This window comes from Aethalodelphis obliquidens, unplaced genomic scaffold (genome assembly GCF_003676395.1).
Source record: "Aethalodelphis obliquidens isolate GAN/ISIS:26980383/991018 unplaced genomic scaffold, ASM367639v1 scaffold12, whole genome shotgun sequence".
Lineage (NCBI taxonomy): Eukaryota > Metazoa > Chordata > Mammalia > Artiodactyla > Delphinidae > Aethalodelphis > Aethalodelphis obliquidens.
In genome coordinates, this window is record NW_020837956.1 from 18133721 (window position 1) to 18156654 (window position 22934).

At 34.4% G+C, this 22934-nt stretch overlaps 1 protein-coding gene across 1 annotated transcript in view; it reads right to left on the reverse strand.

Moving 5' to 3' along the window:
- BIRC6 (baculoviral IAP repeat containing 6) overlaps positions 1–22934 on the reverse strand; it is a 236563-nt gene that overhangs the window by 165879 nt on the left and 47750 nt on the right. The window contains 8 exon segments of the mRNA XM_027113430.1: positions 705–883; positions 2951–3082; positions 3560–3649; positions 4742–4902; positions 6727–6952; positions 9240–9389; positions 13471–14865; positions 19228–19286. Coding sequence (XP_026969231.1) covers positions 705–883; positions 2951–3082; positions 3560–3649; positions 4742–4902; positions 6727–6952; positions 9240–9389; positions 13471–14865; positions 19228–19286 — 2392 coding nt within the window.

The window sequence follows — 22934 nt, forward strand, 5'->3', positions numbered from 1 at the left end:
GAGCTCCCCAATCTCTAAGGTTCACTCACTTTCAACATGAAAAACTGGAGGTAATAACACCTGCTCTGCCTACCTCAGAGTTATTTTGAGGATTAAATCAGATAAAGTACACAGAAGTCCTTGAAAAATTGGAAGACCTATACAAATATAAGATGATTAGTGTTACTGGTACTGCTATTGTTGCTTATGAATAATGATGATAGAGAAACAAAATCTCTCCAGAGTTCAGGAAAGTCCAAGATCAAACAAGTATGAGGAAACTGCATGATATATAGCTAGTTGTAGAAAATGAACCATGAAAATTAAGATACATCTCTAAAATCACGTCTCAACTTCTGTTCCTGCAGTCTCTCAAATGTTTACAAAACAAACAAACAAACAAAAAAAAGTAGTGAATTATCAGTAGAGGGCAGAGAAACAAACTCTCACACCCAAGGAACTAAGAATAATTATACAGGGAAGTACCTGCTAACAATTATTCCCTACTGAATGTACTTTATATAAGCTAGGTAGTCGGCTTAAAGTTAATTCAAATATTTTCTCCTTGATTATATTTTTTTAACTTGCTGCAGAGAAAAAATACAAACAAACAAAGTGTCTACTGATAAAGCAATTATGGGCCATACTACTTCTAACAGTGTGTCAAATCTCAACCACCATGTTTAAAACAGCACGTTACAGTTCAAAATGATACTGTTTCATACCTTGCCTGCTGCAACTTTTGCCAAGAGTGAAGCAAGTGAATAACCCTTGTTACTCTGGTGTTTTAGGGATGGAAGTCTTACTACCGGACGTATACCACCATTACAGATCTCATCTGTTCCTCTTTCATTCACTGCCTTGACATGGATTAAAAATGAACGATATTTTCCTCCTGCCATACCTAGAGGAGTGGTACAGAAGGGGGTAAATTATTCAATCACCAAAAAATCAAATTGTTTTTTGTCTTCCCAGAGCAAGTTAAATTAACTCCACAAAAAGAAAAATACACTTGGCCAGAATTTTCGAATTACACTGTTTACATACAATATGGCTAAATAACCTTTGGTAGCAAAAGAACAAAAAGCACAGGAGTTATATGAACAGCCTAAGATAGAAAGTTTTGACACCTCGCATGTTTTACCCCAATCAAAGAAGTTATTCATTTTAATAACAGAAATTTTGTGAACTACAGAAAAACACAAAGAAAATACTGTCATTAAAGCACCACCCAAAGATAATGATGTATCGTATGTGTATCCATCCAGTCCTTTAATGCACGCATGCACAGACATACATATGTGAATGCATACATACACATAAGCATTATAGTATTACAGCTGAAAAAGCACAGGCTTTGGAGCCACTACCTGGCTTTAATAATGGTTCTGCCATTTTATTAGGCATGTGACAAATTAACCTCTCCATGGTTCAGTTTCTTCAAAAGTAAATGATAATAATAATAGTACCTACCTCAAAGGTAACTGAAACACTTATAACTGCATGGCACAAAGGAAGCACTCGATAAATATTGGTTGTTATTATCACTAGCTTCAATTTTATATGGTTTTAACTAAGTTGAGATCATACTATACAATCTATATGTAAAATTTATTGCAAAAATACCCTCAAACTAATATACCCATGAACAAACCATAAGCTGATTGTTGCCTAAGCAGGTATGAAATCCTTCTGTAATTACAAAAGCTACTTTTGTTGTTTTCCACTGATCTGTCTGCCTACTGTGCTAGCGCCACACTGTTAACATTCTTCTTACTGCTGCATTATTCTAGGTTCTAGAATCTAATAAGACCCTCCACCTCAATCTTCTTTTTCTAAATGTCTCTGGCCAATATCATCCTTTTATTCATCCACAAAAATTTAGCAATCATTTTCTCCAGTTCAAAGTTTTAGGAATTTGATGGGAAGAAGAGTCATTTCTACTAAATTCTGGGAAAATTAACACTTTTACATTATTGAGTCTTTTGAAATACATGTTACATAATTTTATCCCCAATTTTGTCAAAGCCGACATTTTAATTTTCATATAAAATTTTCAGTTTCACACTCTCATTCAACAAAATTAACTTATACTCTCAGCAATATGAGAGAAGAGATGTTATTAGTTTCGCTCACCACTGTAACCCAGGATGTGGCCTAACACATCATAAAGTTAAAGAGTCTCATAAAGTTAATGAATGAATGAATAAGATGTAGTCAAGGGAGTACATTCAAACTTGTGTATATACTATGTCTGCAGCTAAAGGTAAGCGTGTGAATAGGGACAAACATTATGAAGGGAATGTACACAAATTAAAATAGTTGTTACTTAGGTGGTCAGATATTTTCTTGGTTTAGGGAAGGATCTCCACACCTTACCCACCTCCAATTTTACTTTAACAATCAAGGTAAGTGTCTCATTTGTTGGCTTTTTTTATTCACCCCGAGATACAAAGGTGAAATAAATGTCCTACTACTGCAATATCTAATATCTTACAGATATAAGATATAAAATATACATTAATTATAATTTGTGCTTAAGACACTCAGATCATTACATCTGATACTTTCAAAACTCCTCTATAAAAATCCCATAAGTGAAGATATTATAACAATATACAACACTCTGAAGACACAGGACTTTAAATTGATGGAAAAGGCAAACATGCCAGAACATGATGTCTGGTTATTTGAAGAATTCTGTATGTCATGCTAAGTCATCCTACGTTCATCTTCTTTATGCTTTTTTAAAAAGCACTGAGACCTTCAAGACACAGAAAGTAGGATCTGAAGTTTCACATAACAATAATCACTTATGAGAGGAAATTACCTCAGTTACCAGGAAACTGATGGAATCACTAATGAAAAGTCCCCCAAAAAACAATCTTACTTTTCTGAAATCAGTTTTTTCTAATCTACTTTTACAATTGTGGGATTATTTATTCTGCTTTTGTAAAATATGTTACTTCACCTTTAACAAGTTTGGGGCTTGTTAACGTCAACATCCCAGCATGCCCTGATAGATCAAGGCCACTAGCAAGCCATACTGGCCCACACAGAATGTCTTCTTTATGATCTTCTAAAAACGGACATAATCTAAGACCTAAAAAGAAAAATACACATTTTTAAGTTAGCTTATAATTTAAAATGTAATATTTAATAAGCAAATATCCATCCCATTTACATGTAACAGCACCACACAAAATTCCATATTTGAATGTGTTCAAATAAGAATTCACTATCATGCTAAGGAACTATAATCAATTATCTGATATATTATGTTGCTTTTCCACTCCCATATTATTTACATTCACCTTGATTAAAAAAAAAATTATAGAACCATGACATGATTTCAAATCTCAAGATATTAAAAAACAAGAATGCAAGTATTAGTGCAGCTGTGTTCACAGAGATGCGCTGAAAGTTAAAGCATACTGCCAAAGCAGAATTATAGGTTATTTTTAACTGTGTTCTTAAAACCATGTTTTTGCAAGCCATAAGGAAATCTTTGCCCAACATGATGCATTTGGATCACTACTCCTTTTACTGTCATGGACAACAGCTCTGTAATTTAACTCACACTGTGATTCCTCTACATCCATGTGCTGCATTTCTTCATTCAAATCAACCAGGGACGGTTTCCCATTTTGTTCCACTTCAATGTTAAGAGCTGGAGACAAAGGAAAGGTGATCTGCCTATCTACTGCTGTTTCTAGAGGATAAAAATATTAGTAAACTTAATTTTGCTTAATATCAATGATTTATGTGCCTAAAATTCTAAAATTCTCTGTTAAACTGGGAACTGCAGTGATTTTTATCACAGGTGCTAAAATGGTTGTTAGGAGAAGAAGAAAATTAGATTCAATTGTTTCATACGCTCTTCTCTCTTTTAATGGTGGATATTCACCTGAAGAAATAATCTGCTGGCAACTAAACTAAGAATTCTTACCCTAGGCTACACAGTACTGCACCTGCAGACTTTTGAAAATACCAACACCTAAGTCCTATCCCAATTACATCAGAGTCTGTCATGATTCAAAATAATACACACACACACACACACACACACACACACACACAAATACACACGTATATATACAAACGCACATATATACACAAACACATACATACATATTTGTGAAACAGGAAATTTTTCAGGTTTCAATGTTTTTACCCCTGATGTGAAGTAGCCATTTTACTCTTAAATTATCCCCAGTTTTTTAAATTATCCTATTAAGAAGAAAACACTGAGAAATAACATCTAGTTTCCAATATGCCAAATATGTACAATCTATTTTAATAACTCAATACATCAAATTCGGAACTTGTAAGAAAGATAAATAAAGATGAATGTATTTCTGGCATTACCTTCTGGGTTTTACTAATAACCTTAAAAGAATATGTGACTCCATAACAAAGCTCTTTTCCCAATCAAGTCTCCTCTTAGGAAGAGAAATGCATAAGTCTAGTAATGCTAAAAGTGAAACTAACTCACACAGGAACTAACTGCATTTCCCAAGAACCATAATTAAATTACTCAAGTTTATGCAAGTCTGAACAACAATGAGTTACTGAAAAGCTCCTAAATGTTCTCTGGATTAACTTTTCTAAATAGAACCACAAAAAGTAAAGAAGGAAAATACCACAGGGGTTGGGGGGCAAGGAGGGACGTCAAACCTAGACAGCCAAGTTGAAAATTCGTTTTTTTAAGAAACCAACTACAAGATAAAATCTTCAAATGTAAAATTTGATCCATTCTTACCATTGACTTTCCCTAAGCCTGGAGCTTTATTTTTCAGCAGTGTCACTTGTATCTGTGGAATATTGGTGATGTTTGAGTTCAAAACAAATTTGAAGTCCACATGTCCAACCATACAAGCTTTAGGTAGAACCAATTCAAAAACGTGTTCATCCCAGCTGTTGCTGTCAAGTAAGGGAGAAAATAGTAAATAATGCGAAAATCTTTCTTCAGCCGTAACCATCTTACCACTAATGTCACCTTTCATACTCTGATTTGCAGCCTCCAACAAAACTTAGTGCTTCTCAATCAGATCAGGAGAGAAGATAAGCAGTTCTACTGAGAAAGATTAAACTTAGGGCAATGAATAATCTTACCTCAGGAATCTCTACCTGCCTTCGGAACTGTACATTCCAAAAAGCCCTTGTTCCCCTAAGTGTGAGCTACTGGGCATCAGAATTACGTGCAGATTCATGGGGCCCACCCTGAATCTAAGAGAGGGGTCACAGGAATCTGTATTTTAAAATAAGAACTTTTTGTATTTCTTATACATGTCCATTCTCTGATTTTAAATTCTACATATATGCTGTAAAATAAAACTCCACTAAATTCCAGATTCATATCCAAATGCCTACTAGGTATCTCAAACTTATCATAAATAAACCCAAATTACTTGATAACTAACTTCAATATCAGTAAAAAGAAATTCCATTTCTCAATCCAAAACATTAGTCATCCTTAACTATTCTCACTCACACCAGATGCTCAGTATATTAGCATACACTATTCCTTCTACCTCCAAACTATATGTGACCACTCTTCACTTCCTCCATCAACTATCATCATGGTCTAAGTTACCATCAACAGCACCATAATTACCTGAATTACCACAACAGCAATCAAGTTAGAATCCTTGCTTCTATCACTTCCCCCCAATACACACACCACAACCACTCGTAATCTACTACCAACACAGCAGTCTTAATGTATCCTTCTAATATATAAATTATATCGCATCACTCCTACATTCAAAACCATCTAACATCTTCCCATCTCACTCAACATGAAAGTCTCACTATGGCCTATAAAGATGGTCATGATCTGGCTACCAACCATTTCCTTTGATCTCACCTCCTACCACTCTCCTCCATGTTCACTGCACTCCAATAGTAGTGTCCTTGCTCTTCCTAAAATTCATAAAACATACCTCTCAGGGTCTCTGTACTTGCTATTGTCTCCAAATTAATGTCTTCATGGAGGCCTTTCTGAGGGCCCTTATATAAAAAAATATCACACATATCTTCTCTCCTTCTCTCACGCTCACACACGTACACACCCAACAACTATTCTATCACCATACTGTTTTAACATGCTTCAGAGCTTTTATGACTATATATGACATAGTAGATATCTGCTACTGTCTGTCTATCCCCACCAGAATGTAAATTCCATGAAAGCCATATTATTAGTGCCTTCAAAAGTACCTGCACAATTGGGAGACTGGGATTGACAAATACACACTGCTATATATAAAATAGATAACTAATAAGAACCTACTGCATAGCACAGGGAACTCTACTCAGTACTCTGTAATGGTCTATATGGGCGAAGAATCTAAAAAAAGAGTGGATATAGGTATATGTATAACTGATTTACTTTGCTGTATACCTGAAACTAACACAACATTGTAAATCAACTATACGCCAATAAAAATTTTTAAAAAACAGAAAAAAGGAAAACTCATATTAAAAAAAAAAAGTACCTACACAAAACAAACATTTAAGTATTTAGTCACACAATCCACAAATTTATTTAACAAACTAACTGCAATGATGGATTACTCTTAGCGTTTTATCCTACAACTAAGAATATAGGAATTTCTAAAATTAAGGTGACAAATGAAAGGAACAAAGCTGTTAATATGCAAAAGTTAAGAAAAGAATAACATATATAATAATTCTATGTTGTCTCTAACAAATATATAAGATGAGCTTGGAAGAATGTTTTACCTGTCAGTCTGTAGTTTCCAAGTTCTAGTATGCTGAGCAGCATCTCCATGATGTTGCTGATGCAAATGCTGAGGATGCCTCCTTTGCTGCTGTTCTTGTTGAACTTCTACCCAGCATGGAGGAACAGTAGCTGAAAACCGTGGAGTCAAAGTCTCAAAGCGGGTTAGCTCCACTAGAGACGTCAAGATGTCAAGGGTAAATGGCTGGTCCACCAATAAATCAACTCCTTAACAATAGTGAATGTAGAATTTGAAATAGGTTTTAAAAAAAGTTTTAATCCATGTTTTTTGTCTAGTCAATTACAACATTCACCACATGGCCTCAAAGTTAATAATGTAGGCTCAGATACCTATATACAACTAAAGCAACTAGCACTGACTACATAACTAGCATTAAGAAAAATCCATCTTGAATATTTTAAATTATAGAAAGGGTACTTATTGGAGAAACCTAAACTCAACCTGTTAGAAGAGCCCTGACTGAGCTTTAACGAGCACCAGGTTAACAAGGGCAACAGAAGTAGTGGTGCTGAAATGCAAGCCTGACTTACATCAGATCAATAATTAACTTTTACACTTTGTCATTTACAAAACAAAATGCTAAACATCTGCAAGCACATAATATCTGCCCCTTTTTACTCTATTAAAAAGTAATTTTTAAGAAGTCAAAGCTATACTGACAGCAAACAAATACTTACAAACCAAAAGCTTAAACAGCATTTTTTCCACTTCTGGGGTAGTTAAGAATACCTTGTATACATACCAGTATTATAAGAGTAACAACCTGCTTCAGAGAGATTAGTTTGCGTTTACAAACATATGTATTCACATCTGTGAAATGCCTAACGTAGAACAAAGCTGAAAAACTGTTGTTCTTATTCCAATTAACAAAAATAACTTTTAAAAAAGACTAAAATATGAAATCTGATAAGTTTACAATAGCTTCACAAAGAAAGTTTACACTGCATTCTATAAAATTATTACAAGTGTACTTCAAATTACATTTTTCCTCAAAGCTTAGAGCTTTTAGAAATCTGACTGAAACTGTATTAAATGTTGTTTGTAAACATTAACAGCATATCAATGCTCCTTCTTTATTTCTTTATAATCTAATTCATCTTTACTAAATAGTATTTTTATGGAATTTATATGAAAACTCTTATTACACCAATACCCTATAAAATATGAAAACATTCAATATGTTAGCTTTTTAAACCAACTTGTGTAGTTAATCAAGACAATCAAGTCTAATTATACATAGCAAGAGACATGAGTCTCTTTATCTCAACCAGAGGATAATCTTGCCTCCCCAGGGCCATTTGGATGAGGATAATTGTGTGTGCTACAGCAATCAAGTAGGTAGAAGCCAGAGATACTCCTAATACAGCACAGGACAGTCCTCCCACAACAAAGAATTACCTAGTCCGAAACGTCAATAGTGCTGAGAATGAGAAACCCTGCCTTACGGTAGTAAAGACTGCTATATATTATACAAGTAATCACTAAAATTAAGATATATTATACTAGTAATCACTAAAAGTTTCCCTTTGGTGCAAAGAAGAATGATCAAATGCACAAATATAAGTATTCATGAAGAACAAATACCAACTTCCTGTATTATTTGTTTGGAATACATTTGAGTTTAAACACATTTTTTCTTTAAAGATTCATTCAATTTCTTTTAAATGCTAGGTTTGGGGAATAAAATGTGGTAAGTGCTAAGAATAAAACATAACAGCACAATGGAAGTACAAAAGGACTGTGGTATAGGGAAAGGATAAGGAAAGAGAGCTTAGTGTAACATATGAAGAGCATGAAACTGAATACACTTAAGAAATCATGAAAAGTTTCCTATAACTGGAGGTTGAGAAAAAGACTAGTTATTAGCCCACAGAGCAAGTAAAGATTTTTAAGCAGGAGTAACAATGCTAACATTACTTCTTTTGAAAAACAAGTTTTGGAGGACAGTAGAGAAGATGGGTAGGAGAAAAGGCAAAAACAACAAACAAAACAAAACCTATCTAAAGGTTCACAATGGGGCAATGAGAGTCTGAATATATCACCCCTGAGAAAGAATATTTTTTCAGCATTTTTATTCCAGTAGTAATGTTAGTAATATTAGCCATTCCACTCACTTTACACTTACTTAATGAACTCTTCTCTTTTTCATATGCTTTGTTGCTCCCTAACTAGACCGAAAGCTCCTTAACGACCAAAATAATGTTTTTACCTCTTAGGTGACTTCACCAAAACTGATCAACCTACCACAGGTTGAGAACCATTTCTTATTCTAATGTTTACAACATTTTCCAACTACTGAAAAAATAGTGATAAACAATAGACAAAAACAAGCCTGGCAACAGAATGTCCACAAGGAAATGAACTCTCTCAAAGTAACCAAGAATTGACTATAAATGAAATAATGTTTAAGATAATATAAGAAAGATCCAGAAAACTTTGAACATCACAAGAATTTGCATTTTTAAGAATCATTTTAAAAAGTTAATACCATACCTGAAATGCCAGGACTTGAAGGATTTGATAAAGGTTTGGAACCTTCTGAAGACGGTTCTATTCCTTTAGAAAGAGATCCATCCACTAGTATGTCAGCTTCATCAATATCATCACAGGTTCCTCCAATTTGGAGAAAATGAAGCTCACCACCTACAGTGTAGTAAAATTCCATCAACGTAGGTACATGAAAAATAGGTAAACAGACAAGTGTCTACTACTTAGTTAAGAAACTTAATTTATTTTAATTTCACTCAAAAGGCAAAAAAAGAGGGCTACCAAAGTGACATATCTCTAAGAATTCAGAAATCAAACTGTCAAGGAAAATTAAATTTAATGATGAAAATGGCAAATACATAAACATATGTAAAAATAGTTATTTATCTAGTACTTACATGTGTAAGACACTATTTTAAATGCTTAATTCATTTAGTCTTCACAAATAACCTTAAAGTAGGGAGTATAATTGTGGCCACTTTACAGATGAGGAAACTGATGCACTAGCTATATTGGAATCCACAGCCCAATCTCTTAATCACAGCAGTAACAAAACTGAACAAAGATTCTTAATTTTTTGAAGCATTCACAATAAAATGAAATCAAATCAAATTTCTATTTTTCATTATTTCTATCACAGAAAAGAAAATGGAAAATGAGCTTAGCAAATATTTAAGAACAAAAAAAAAACAAGAATATTTGGAGATTCGCTTCCAGAATAATAAGGAAGACAAAAATCTTATTCCTGAAAAGCATCTATAAAGTTGGACAAAACTGTAATTTAAACAGAGTGGGTCAAACGGTGAAAACCAGCAGATACGCTACTACTGCCACAGGGGACTCTGATTTGGAAAGCTTGTCCGCTTAAAGTGGCTCAGTGGCAAAAAGAAGGCCCATCTACTCTACTATCCGAGGTCAGAATCCTGTGTAGGACAAGCAAAACACTAGAAATAACGAGAGATTAAGAAAGAAACATAGGGGGCTTGGTAAACATTCCACACATCCCACATTGATCAGAGGTTGCAAATATGTGCAGCAAAGACCAGATGGGGTCCAAGCCATCAACATATTCTCAGTCAACCAAGTCCCCATGCCTACGTAGAAAAGACCTGAAAGGGCACAAGAGAAAATAAAAATAAAGATAATAACAGCCAAGGCACACCTGAACACAACCTTACCAGTAAACGTGTTTCGTCACAGCCAATTATCAAAATCATTGGCTGAATACTAAACTATGTGGACAGAGAGGCAACAAATAAGATACAAGTCTTAAAAATAAAAATCAAAGGGTTTCCCTGGTGGCGCAGTGGTTAAGAATCCGCCTGCCAATGCAGGGGACACAGATTCGAGCCCTGGTGCGGGAAGATCCCACGTGCCACGGAGCAACTAAGCCTGTGCGCCACAACTACTGAGCCTGCGCTCTAGAGCCCATGAGCCACAACTACTGAAGCCCGTGCACCTAGAGCCCGTGCTCTGCAACAAGAGAAGCCACTGCAATGAGAAGCCCACACACCACAACAAAGAGTAGTCCTCGTTCGCCGCAACTAGAGAAAGCCCGCCCGCAGCAACAAAGACCCAATGCAGCCAAAAATAATTAAGTAAAATAAATACATTTTTAAAAATAAATAAATAAATAAAAACCAGAGGGGGGAAAAAAATGAAAGAAACATCAGTGGCTGCTCACTGCAAACGAAACAGATTTCACAGATTTAGGCCAGGTGGGTTACCAAATAACCAATGCAACAACCACCTCCAAAGGGGGGTAAATCATAGTCCAGAGTTTCTACAACATTATTTAAAATGTCTAGTATTAAATTAAAAATTATAAAACATGTGAAGAGTGACACATGCTCAAGAAAAACAAAATCAATGAGAAATATCTCTGAGCACCCATATTTAGATTTAGCAGACAAATACTTCAAAGAAGCTTTTGTAAATATTTTATAGAATAAAAGGAAACCAGGTATAGAGAATTAGAAGAACGAACGGTGAAAATGACTCAACAAATAAAGAATCTCAACAAAAAAACAGAAATTATTTTAAAAGAACAAAAGGCAAATAAATCCTAGAGTTGAAAAGTATCTAAAATGAAAAAGTTCACTAGAGACTCAATGCAGATTTGAGATGACAGGAGAAGGAATCAGTGAAATAAAAACAGATCAATAGTTGTGTGTTATATATGAAAGTTGTTAAGAGTAAATCCTAAGAGTTCTCATCAAAAAATAATAATAATAGGGAATTCCCCTGTGGTCCAGTGGTTAGGGCTCCACACTTCCACTGCATGGGGCACAGGTTCGATCCCTGCTGGGGGAAGTAAGATCCCACATGCCATACGGTGTGGCCAAAAAAAAAAAATCAGCTTATAACATTAATTGTAGATTTTTATCAAAAGACTCAATGTTTCTCCATGAGAGTCTTATGCTATTTGAATATACTCACAAGACAGAGTCAAATCCATTTGATTTACAGTCTACAGTGCTTTTCAAAAATCTACTTTATGGACTGTCATACATACATTTTAAAACATCAACTTTTCTGTCCTCTTTATTGTTATTAATCTCATCTTTTCAAATGCATCTTGATCAGTCAACCCTTAAAGAACTGGGGGATAATTTTTAAAGTGGTTAACTTCTCAGGCTTTCTCTTGTCCTTCAATTCATCTAAATAAATTCCATTACATGAGATCACTTCCTAGAAATTTTCATTGTCCAAACTCCATGAAAACATTAATCTATTTCATAGCTTAAATACTATTTCTCCTCTGAATCGCCAAAAGCTATCTCATCAAATAAATCAAATCATTAAACTCTGATTGCGTTTGTGGAAACTACTAGTATCTTATGAATATGTGCCCTGGGACCAGGTAACTCAGGTTCCAAATCCAGCTCCACTTCCAGATGGCCTACAGCAAATTATATTGTTTTCATTTTTTAAATCTTTCAGATTAAAATATTCCAAAAAGTTCAATGTATGGGTGTTCTGCTTTTATTACATTGTGGCAGTTTAATGTAGTTTAAGCACTCTGATGACAGACTGCCCAGGTCTGAACGCTGACTCTGTCATTTATTAGCTCTGTGACTTAGGCAAGTTACTTAACCTCTTTCCCTCGGTTTCCTTATCTGTAAAATGGAGACAATAACAGTACATAACTCATAAAGTTGGTGTGATGACTAAACAAATTAACAGAGGTAAAACTCTCACAGAAATGAACTGGCATATACATGATTAATAAGCTCAATTTATCCTTGACACCACATAGTATTTTAATGTTTTTTCTGAAAGTTCTATTATTCTAAAATTATTCTACACTGCTCATTTTTTAAAATAATCTAGTTGGATTTTGATGTTATTTGAAGATTTTTTTTCCCCTTGTTATTTCACTAGATGTGTTTCAAAGAAGGCAACCCACACCACTACGTCCACTGTTATCCTTCTTAGCCAAACTCTTAAAATCTTTTTAAAGAGAGGAAAAATTCAGGTTAATTCCTACCAGAACCACAAATGAGATGCATAACTCTTCCCAAACCCAATTCCTCTGCTAAGCATTGGTTATAGTTACTTAGGCTTCAAATATTTCCTGGCCCTAAATTCCTACTAAACAATCAATAGGACTATTCATTTTCTTGATATTGTCAGTAATTCCTTAGTAACATTATCTGTTACTCTGTATGAAGCCTCAAATGTTGCAAAACTGATTCACTATCAGCAAAAGGTTAAGAGTAAATAAGACAAGAAAAATTTATTTGGCAAAACTAATAATTATTTACTAAATACTTTTATTTCAGAAGGAAATAAGGACATGTATTTGTGCCAGAAACTTTACATACATTATTTCATTTAATTCTACCAAGCCTGGAAATAGGCTGCCTCGTCCTAGTTTATAAATAAAGAAACAAAGGTTTACTGAGTTTAAAGTAACTTGTCCAAAGCCACAAATTTGAGCAGATGCAGAGTCAGGACTCACAGAAACAACAGCAGGTTATTTTCTTGAGGTTAAAGCAGAGAAGATACTTTCTGAGAGACTTATTAACTTATTTAAATTAGAATCCTTACCTAGGGCAGTAGAAAAAAGTTTTAAAAACAGTTAAAACAGTAGAAAGATTTACGACTTCATTATAAAAAAAATAAATTTCCATCTATATGGATCTAAAATTCATGCTAAGTATGCACATAAATGAATGCCATATACATTGATTTTATAAGATTTGTAGAAGAACCAAACTAATCAATAGCTTACCTTTGGTGCATGCACACAGCCTGTCTGTGCCCGAGCAGTAAATGACAGAAACAAATGTGTCTTGTTCCTCAGTGCCCTCCTTTTTAGGAGGTTCCACTTTGGCCAAAATTTCAAAGTTTGAAAGATCTAATATTTTTACATATCCTCCCTGAGTGGTTATTACCAGGTGTCCAAGAGTAGAAATATCAGACTTTTTCTCTCTCTCAATGCCATTCTTTGAGGTTAACTGCATTTCCTCAGCAGGTTCCTCATAGTCATCCTCTCGATTATCCAGTATATCTGGCGGAAGCAAAATGAGCGAGGTAATTGTGTCCTGGGGATCTTTGATATGTTGGATTTTTATTGGCTCCTCTTCTAAAGTCACTATCCGAGTGGCATAATTCATTTTATAAAGTATTAAATATCCACCACTAACATTCCTCTGCTCAGGTTGAATTATCAAAGGAGTCTGTACATCTGCTGGTGATTCGTGTTGGATTATACTAATATTTGCACCATTCACTACAGCAAGATTTGATTCCAGCTCACCTTTCCGTCTATTACATAGTGCAGAGTTTAACTTATTTAAATTATTCAAGGCCTCTACTTGATTTATTGCACTCAAGGATTCAACAGGGCATGTCCGCAGTCCTACTAATAAATGAATTCCATCAGCACAAGGAGTTATTGAGTCTATACAAAGATTCTCCTCCTCCGCAAACTTTGGCAGCCTCAAACACTGAACCAAAGTCCCAGGCTTGGGAAACACAGAGTTCCACTTCTCAGAATCTGGAGAGGTAAGGTTGGCTGCTGCATCTGCAAATTGCTGAATGTAAGTCACAGGAGGATCCTGCAACAACAACTGCTCCTGACTATCCAGCTCCATTTCAATAATCTGTGGAACTGTAAAACCATCATCGTGCAAACTTTTACTCATTATATTGTTCATCTGTGAAAAGATTTTTCCTGCTTTCTCATCAGATTCCTTGATGCTATAAAGAAGCAAAATGGGTAAAGTCCTTCTTACCAGAGGAAAATTTAATTCTGAATTAGTGCAGGATTCATTGTCAGTTGACCCTTGTTCTGATATACTTTCACCCTGAGTTCTGCTTAAACCATCCAGTGACCTGTGAGAATTACTACTAATGGGTGAGGTAGCAGGAGATTTATATGTTAATAAACCTCCAGCTAATAAACATGGAAAGGGAATGTTGTGTTGTTCCTGGTGCTTTTCCTTTGTCTTTTCACTCTTAGAGTTGGTTAAGCAAGGATTTGCCCCAAGTTCTTCAAGATCCTTAACAGTATCTTCAAGAACATTTGCAACAATCTCCCACTGAAGTTTTTCTGGCTGCTGGAGGATGCTGAGTGCTGTTATATCAAGGCTCACGTCCATGGCTTCCTTCTGTGATGCATGCCCTTTGAAAAGGAACAATATTCATTACAAATGGCCTTGTGAATATAAATCAAAATCTGTAGTATAACATTTTCATTAATTTTCTTTTTTTTGACTCATCCAGTTGGTGCATTTTAATTACACTAGTGGAAGAATTTAAGACCTTTTAAAGGAAATTTAATCAAACCTGAGATGAATCTACTCAGAAAAACCACAGAGGTATTAAAGAGTTTCAAAAATCATTTTTAATTCAGAATACATTCTCCTGGCAATCTGTGAGCAAAATCTTTAAAAAAAAAAAAAAAAAAAGGAGGAAAAAGGGTTAAAGAATGAAGACATTATTAGTATCAAAATAAAAGATTTCTGTCCTTCAACTCTAAACCAAAAATATACTCAATACTACGCATATGTCATTTATGCACTTTGAAGAATATCCATGAAACATTACTGTAATCTCAGTTCATCACCTCTCTCCCACCCCACCATGCTAATTATCAGCTGACTGTCATAGCATGCAATTTATTTCTAACCTCAGCTCAGAAAAAATAATAACTAGAAAAAAAAGTTCCCAAAATTAGTCATTTTAAGTGAAATATAAGTGTCTTCAGTATTATCCTCTCATTTATAGTTCATTTCAAGTCAAGTACATTACAATACCCTTACTGACCTTTTGTCTACCATGTGATCTTCAAGCTGTCCCCTTACAAATAGTATAAAGGTCATTCCTCAGTCTCAATGCTCCAAAAATACCATCTCTCTCAACACAAAACCCTGAAGTAGGTGTCAGTCAACCTCTAAACCAGGTATAATCTCTTGATACTGAATGCAAAGTTTCAACCAATCTGTTTTTTTCCTCAATAGCACAAACTATCAGGCAACAGCATTATTAGCAATAATAATGTAAAGGTCACTCTATGTAACTTGTGGAAATACCAAAAAAACTGGAATTGGTTTTACAATTTTAGATTAAGAAGAGCATAGAAGAGTAAGGAAATAAGTATAAAATAACTCAAGGTGATTGCATGGAAGTTTGAAAGTTACCCAAGTACAGGAATGAGCAACAGAGATTCATGGAGCATCCAACACTTGAGATATACTGAAAGCTCTGTTTACACCATTTTTGTTAACGATTTCATATGCAATATCTTCAAAATGCTCACGGACAGCTTTATCTAGACTTTCCCATTTTCTCAGCATAAACTTCTCATTTCACACAATGTCACTATTATCATCTAAAACTAAATCCATTTCTAGCAAAGCAGAAAAAACTTTAGTTATAAACTTAACAATTTAATTGTACTAATGAAGCTGTTTAACCACTCATTTGACTATATTCATGTGCAGCCTTTATATTGCCATGCAATATTTATATATATTTACTTTACAAATTTACTCATTTAGATATGAGGCTGAAAGTTGAAACATTATTTTGAGTGAGATTTTTATAACATGCAATACACTGTAATAAATCTTGAGGATGCTAACTATCTATTGGACTAAACTGAAATTTACTTAACTGATTTTTTTTTTTTAGTTATGGTAGGAAATTGCCAAGAAAAAGCTATTATGTACATGTTAAAACAAAGTAAACTGACCATAAGTTACATATATTAACACACATTTAAGACAATATTCAAAAGACATGTGAGATGAGATTATCCATTAAAAAAGAAAATATAACAAGTGGCATTACTACTCTGTTTCTTCCCAACTATTTAATTGATGTCTAGGAAACAGCATATGCAGTACATTCTCCTCAGAAGATTGACAAAGCATGACCACTGTCAAATACTGCAGTAAGGAAAACTGTCATCTTTACTTGTCTCAGAATTTCTCAAACCTGTTGGACCACAAAATAAATTTTTACAGAACATACCTACAAATATCCTGCAGTATAATATTCTTCAGATAATCATATTGGGAAACCCTTCTCTATTCTGCTTACTTAGGTAGTAGTGTCAACCCACAGTTCTGCCAACCAAACTTCCAGAGGTTTACATTAGGCATTTTCCTAAAACCATCAAATTTCAATTTGAACTGTTCTTCAATCTCTTGCCAAACATTCTTCTCCTTCTACACAAGAAGGTATGTACCCTTAATTCTGATATATGAACCAAAGAGCAAACTTTTCTCTCTGACATCATCTACTTACAAAAGTCATAACCTTCAACTAATAAACAGATAAAAGTCTCTTAGTCTCCACTCACATTTTTGAAATTAAGAAATATATTCTACAATTTTTCAGACCACATCATTCAATTTGACAGGAAGAACTTGGAGTTAGTAAATTTAAGTGTGGAAATAGCATCTATGACTTATTTTAGATACTTCAGGAATAAAATATATCTCCCATTAATATCACAAGCTCCAAAATTCACTAACAGTCTCTCAATATAAAAGAATTAGCTTAGAAGATACATATTTTACTATAAATCAATGAGCTACTTACAAATCCTCAAATGAGGCAATTAAAAATTCTGAACTGGAAGAATTTTTTTCTCTTACCATGGTTACCTTTTAATACTACATGAGGACACCACTCCCAACCCTGAATGAGGTATCATAAAAAGAGTCAACAAAAATATACGGTAAGCGGGAAGTGAAGTAAACAGGACTACAGAATCTAAAGGAAGTGTGAAAGATCAAACGGGCGTAGATGAAAATGATAAAGGTAGAAAGGGGATAAGGAAATAGATCAATATATAAGTACTATAATTACAAAAATACCTACTGAGATCCCTAGACCCAGAGGAAAGAGCTAGGTCACAGCATACAAAGGAAAGGATAATAGCTAGAATCAAAAAATTTAAGAGCAGAAAAAGGAACAGTTAGTTCAAATACTTCACTTGACAAAGGAAAAACTGAAGCCCAGAGAGTTTAAGTGACCTGACAAGACCAAAGACTTATTTTGCAAGAGTTCACGCTCTAACCAGATCTCCAGATAACCAGTGACCAATGTATTATCCTTCATCAGATTTTTCAAAATGCACTAGTAGCCCTTTCTTTTGCAAAGGGATAACAAAGTGGAAAAAGAGCACTCTTCATCAGACTAAATATTTTAAATGTAATCAATTATTTTTCCTAGAGCTAATTACACATTTGTATATTATTTGGGGCCATTTCCTACATTTTTCTTGATTGTTTTCATTGCTAAGAACTACCTTAAAAGACAAATGAGGGTTAACCCAAAAATCAGTGCAGTGTTCTGTTTGGTGGCTTTAAAAAGATTTTACAACAAATTGGAATTGAGAGCACCTGCTACTCTATACTAACTTTAGACACATAACTTCTAACAACTGAACTATACAAAACCAAGTCTCCCCTAAAGAGATTTAATAAGTCATATATGTCCTTATTTCATGACATTTGACATTAGAAAATAGCCAGAATTTAATAATGGTCACTTCTTTAAAATAGTGGCTACTTCCCAGGTAATCTGTTTACATATTTTTATCTTAATCAATTGCCAAAATTTTAAGTAACAGATGTTAATATCACTATTTTATATATTAGGAAGTGCAATCAGACTATAATAAGTGACAGAGTTGGGCTTCCCTGGTGGCGCAGTGGTTAAGAATCCGTCTGCCGAGGCAGGGGACAAGGGTTCGTGCCCTGGTCCAGGAAGATCCCACGTGGCGCGGAGCAACTAAGCCTGTGCGCCACAACTACTGAGCCTGCGCTCTAGAGCCCACAAGCCACAACTACTGAAGCCCGCGCGCCTAGAGCCCGTGCTCCGCAACAAGAGAAGCCACCTCAATGAGAAGCCCACGCACTGCAACTAGAGAAAGCCCATGCACAGCAACGAAGACCCAACACAGCCAAAAAAAAAAAGTGACAGGGTTAGGATTCGAATTCTGAGATGCCTAGCCTATAATATAACTACATTAAAATATGAAGCATACTCTTTTGCCTTAATATTTCATAAGTTAATGAACAAGGCAGCATTTATTTGATGCCTTAATGTCTATGATTTTATACTTTATAATTTATTCTCTATTCACCTGTGTTTTGGGGAGAATAAGAAATCATTAATTAATAATTATTAATTTAAATGTTACTTTTATTTAACAATACAATACACTATACAAATAAGCTGAACACATTTGGAAGAGTTTAATGTCCCTGAAATATGTGACAAAGATTTAATAAGATTCATTTTAATTCCTTTGGCTCAAATAGGTACTATTTAAATTTTAAGTATGAAACTCTATGAACACACTACTAATTCAAGATCTCTGATACATAATATTTGAGATTTCTTTGTGTATTAATGAAAATTTAGAGTTTGCACTAAGAAATACAGAATTAAGTGGTATTTAGCTTTACCTAAAAACTATATAAATACAAGGATATAAAAAAAAGATTATCTAGTATTTTTTACATACCTGTCACAGAATCTGATCTGGAGTGCTCTTCACTGTCTGAATCCTCCAGTAAATCATCACTTAAAAGATAAATTAAAAATTAATTTCCATTTCAAAAAAAGTGTACATAACATGAGACAGCAAAGAAAAAAGGACAATGTTACCACCATTGTTTTGCATCTCAAACAAGCATCACACAACTAGCTTAAATGATATATAAGTAGTTTGAGACCCTAACTGATTAACAATGCTAATAATGAATCATCTTAAATCATTAAATAAATGTTTGCCTGAAATAGAGTGTGGTAATCTCTAAAAATTTACAACAGAATCTATGGGAATTCGACAAATGAATAGGTACGACTAGGGATAGTCTGGGTAAATAAAATGAAAAAAGAGAAAAACAGCTAATAAAATCAAGCACAAGCTTCCAGTAGTAAAAGTTTAGTAACTATTCTATTACTGAATTCAGAAAAGTTACCCTAAAACCAAATAGAATAGCTGTATAAATATGTGTGTATGTAAGTGTTTTCACACAGATATGCATTTCATTTGTGTTTTGCTCTTGGTTTTTTTTCCTTGTTTGGGAGGGGCTGTTAAGACCACCTTGATAAAGCAGGAAAACTACTAAAACTCATAACTTAGGAGTCAAGACAACAAGACTCTTTTTCCTCTTCACTCAGGTGGCCAAGAAATTGCCAGCCTCTCTCTTTGCATCTAACGTTATCCTCAGTCTCCACTGTTAGCAAACAGGAAAAAAGATATAATTACAGACCACTCTAGCACGACATTAGGCAGTGTATGAACTAACAATCAGCACATTTACAGCAGTTCTAAAATTCTGATAACCTAAACTACAAAAATTAAAAGATGCATTTCACAAGAAGGAAAAGTAATTCTCCCTTTTTGAAACAATATATTGCACCTGCCATCTGAAATACCTAGGCATTTATAATGTTATTTTATTATGAAACGTAACCTGGAAATGTCCCTTAGAAATGCTTAAAGTAATGTCTGAAATTGGGGTGGGAAGATACTTGCTTAGATATTTTTGACATAATTTCTGTGTTTCAGTCTTTTCAATTGGTAATAATTAACCATAAACAAATTTTGTGCTATAATTTAAAAATAAAAAAGAATGTGAAAAAGATGAGCTGCTAATTAGCCTCAAGCCATTCAAATATTAACTGGCTAGTTTCAGAAAAAATAATAAAGATATTTGGAAAAATAAATCCTAAGAGGAAAAATGAATGATTGGGAATTATCCAGAATGAAGAAGTCCAAACCAAGAAGAAACTATAGGTTTTGAGGGCTTTTGCATTAAGAAAAATAGCCAAATATTACCCAGTTACAGAGACAAAAGATAAAATCTAGTAGTAGTGTATTGTAAAGAAGGAATTCAGCTGTCTTGAAGTTACAGAGAATGTTACAAAGGGTTGCCAGATAATTGCCTTAATTAGCCCACAAAAAAACAAGCTTTATTGTGAAATTCTTCAAAATAAAATAATATTTAAAAAAACATTATTTCTTCACAGAAAAATGCTCATACTACTAAGTGATAAAATCATATGAGTAAAACCACTAAACTGTACACTTAAAGGGTGAATCTTCTGATGGGTAATGATGCATCAATAAATTTTTTTTTTAATCACATGGGTTTAAAAAAAACTATACACACCTAAACGTTAACAAGACTGGATGGTATGATAATGGGGACTCTACTTTTCTTCAATTTACTTCCATATATTTTCTAATATTTCTACAATAAACATGCATTACAGTTGACCACTGAACAACACAGGGGTTAGGTGCACCAACACTCCATCCATTAAGTGGAAAATCTGTGTATAACTTATACTAATTGCCCTTCTGTATCCGTGGTTCTGCATCTGCAGATTCAACCAACCACAGATCGTGCAGTATTCACTATTAAAAAAAATACACACACAATTGGATTCACGCAGTTAATCCATGTTGTTCAAGGGTCAAATGTACTTATATAATAGACACTAGATTTACTGAAGTCTTTTACATGATATAAAACCTTTTCCAAAGTAATAAACATGCAAAAAAATATATATGGTAAGTTTAAAATGCTTAGTTAAGATTATATATGCTAATACTACAGGTGTACCTTAGTTTTGAAATATAACTAAGATATACAACACTATAAGCAATTTCAAAGTTAAACTCAGGAAATTTTTGCAAATTTGAAAGACATAACATACAAATGAGGCATCCAGACAAAAATGTTAATTCATTAAAATTAAATGTGTCCCAAATATTCTTCCTTAAATAAATTCAGAACAAAAACAAATGTTGCCTTCTAAGTAGAAATAGACAAAAAACAATTGCCAAGCAAGCTATACTGCTAATTACTTTAAACTTCTTGGTTAAGCTTTAATTTCTTCAGTTAATGTATTATTCTTCAAGCTAATGAAGCAAAGCATATTTTAAGACAAAATATACTATATATACTATATCTCGTGCCACAGAGGCAGAGGTAGTCTGGCTCATTATATCTACCACCAATTCAACAGGAACCCTGCTACCTCTGCAGGAAAGGAAGGAGAGAGAAAGGGCTTGAAGCTCCACCTCTTCAGCTTCCTCCTACCACCCCGACACACAGTAATCTTTGTATATGACTCATTTCACACTATCTTGGGAGAAAAGGGTCATTCTACCCTGGAAAGATTTTAAGTCTCTTAAAAAAGCAGGCAGAGCAATTTATATCTCAACCCTAGCACACGAGCTCAGATAATACCTGTCCGCAAGAAATACTGGACAAGTGTTTACCTAAAATGTACATTTTACCAAGATGTATATATGTGTGTGATCTTAAAACTACACCTTGACTCAATTTTTAATCCTCAAATTACAAAACTGAGTCAAAAGTTCTAGTTAAAGTCAGTGTTCAGGACACACTAGTTTCATTATCTTCTATGAATAATTTTCCACTAATTTCGAAGTAAATCAAAGAGATCACGCATGCTTACTTTTCAGTCTTACTGGCAAATATGGTCAAATTCAAGACAACAATGGGCCAACTGCTTTCCCATCAAGCTCTCACAGGGACTTAAAATAACTGAGAGCACCATGAAGCTTCAATTCAGTCTGTTCCAGAACTCAGACCACATTCATTTACCTACTAATAATTTCCACATACTAATTAGCAAGAGGGACTAGACAGAGGTAAACTTCCCATTTTATATGTTGTGAATTCCCCATTAATTTAAATAATGAAATCATTTCCATTAGTAAAGTTTTATATTACTTCTTTTGTGTGTGTGTGTGTGGTACGCGGGCCTCTCACTGTTGTGGCCTCTCCCGTTGCGGAGCACAGGCTCCGGACGCGCAGGCTCAGCGGCCATGGCTCACAGGTCCAGCCGCTCTGCGGCATCTTCCCGGACCAGGGCACAAACCCGTGTCCCCTGCATTGGCAGGTGAACTGTCAACCACTGTGCCACCAGGGAAGCCCCTATATTACTTCTTAATGAAAGTGCATGCCACCAAATAAGCAGACTGTGAAATAAAAATGATAAATCACTGTGGTGTAACACCAATCACACATCAGTAACACAAGAAGCCCTGCAAGTGAAATGATAGATCTCAGTATACCAGGACACCTGATCAGTTACACAGGCTCCATTTCACATGGCTACCGTCAGAATCTTAAAAAGTGGTAGCTGCTATTGCTGAAAACAAGCTGAGTGGCTTATGGACCCCTT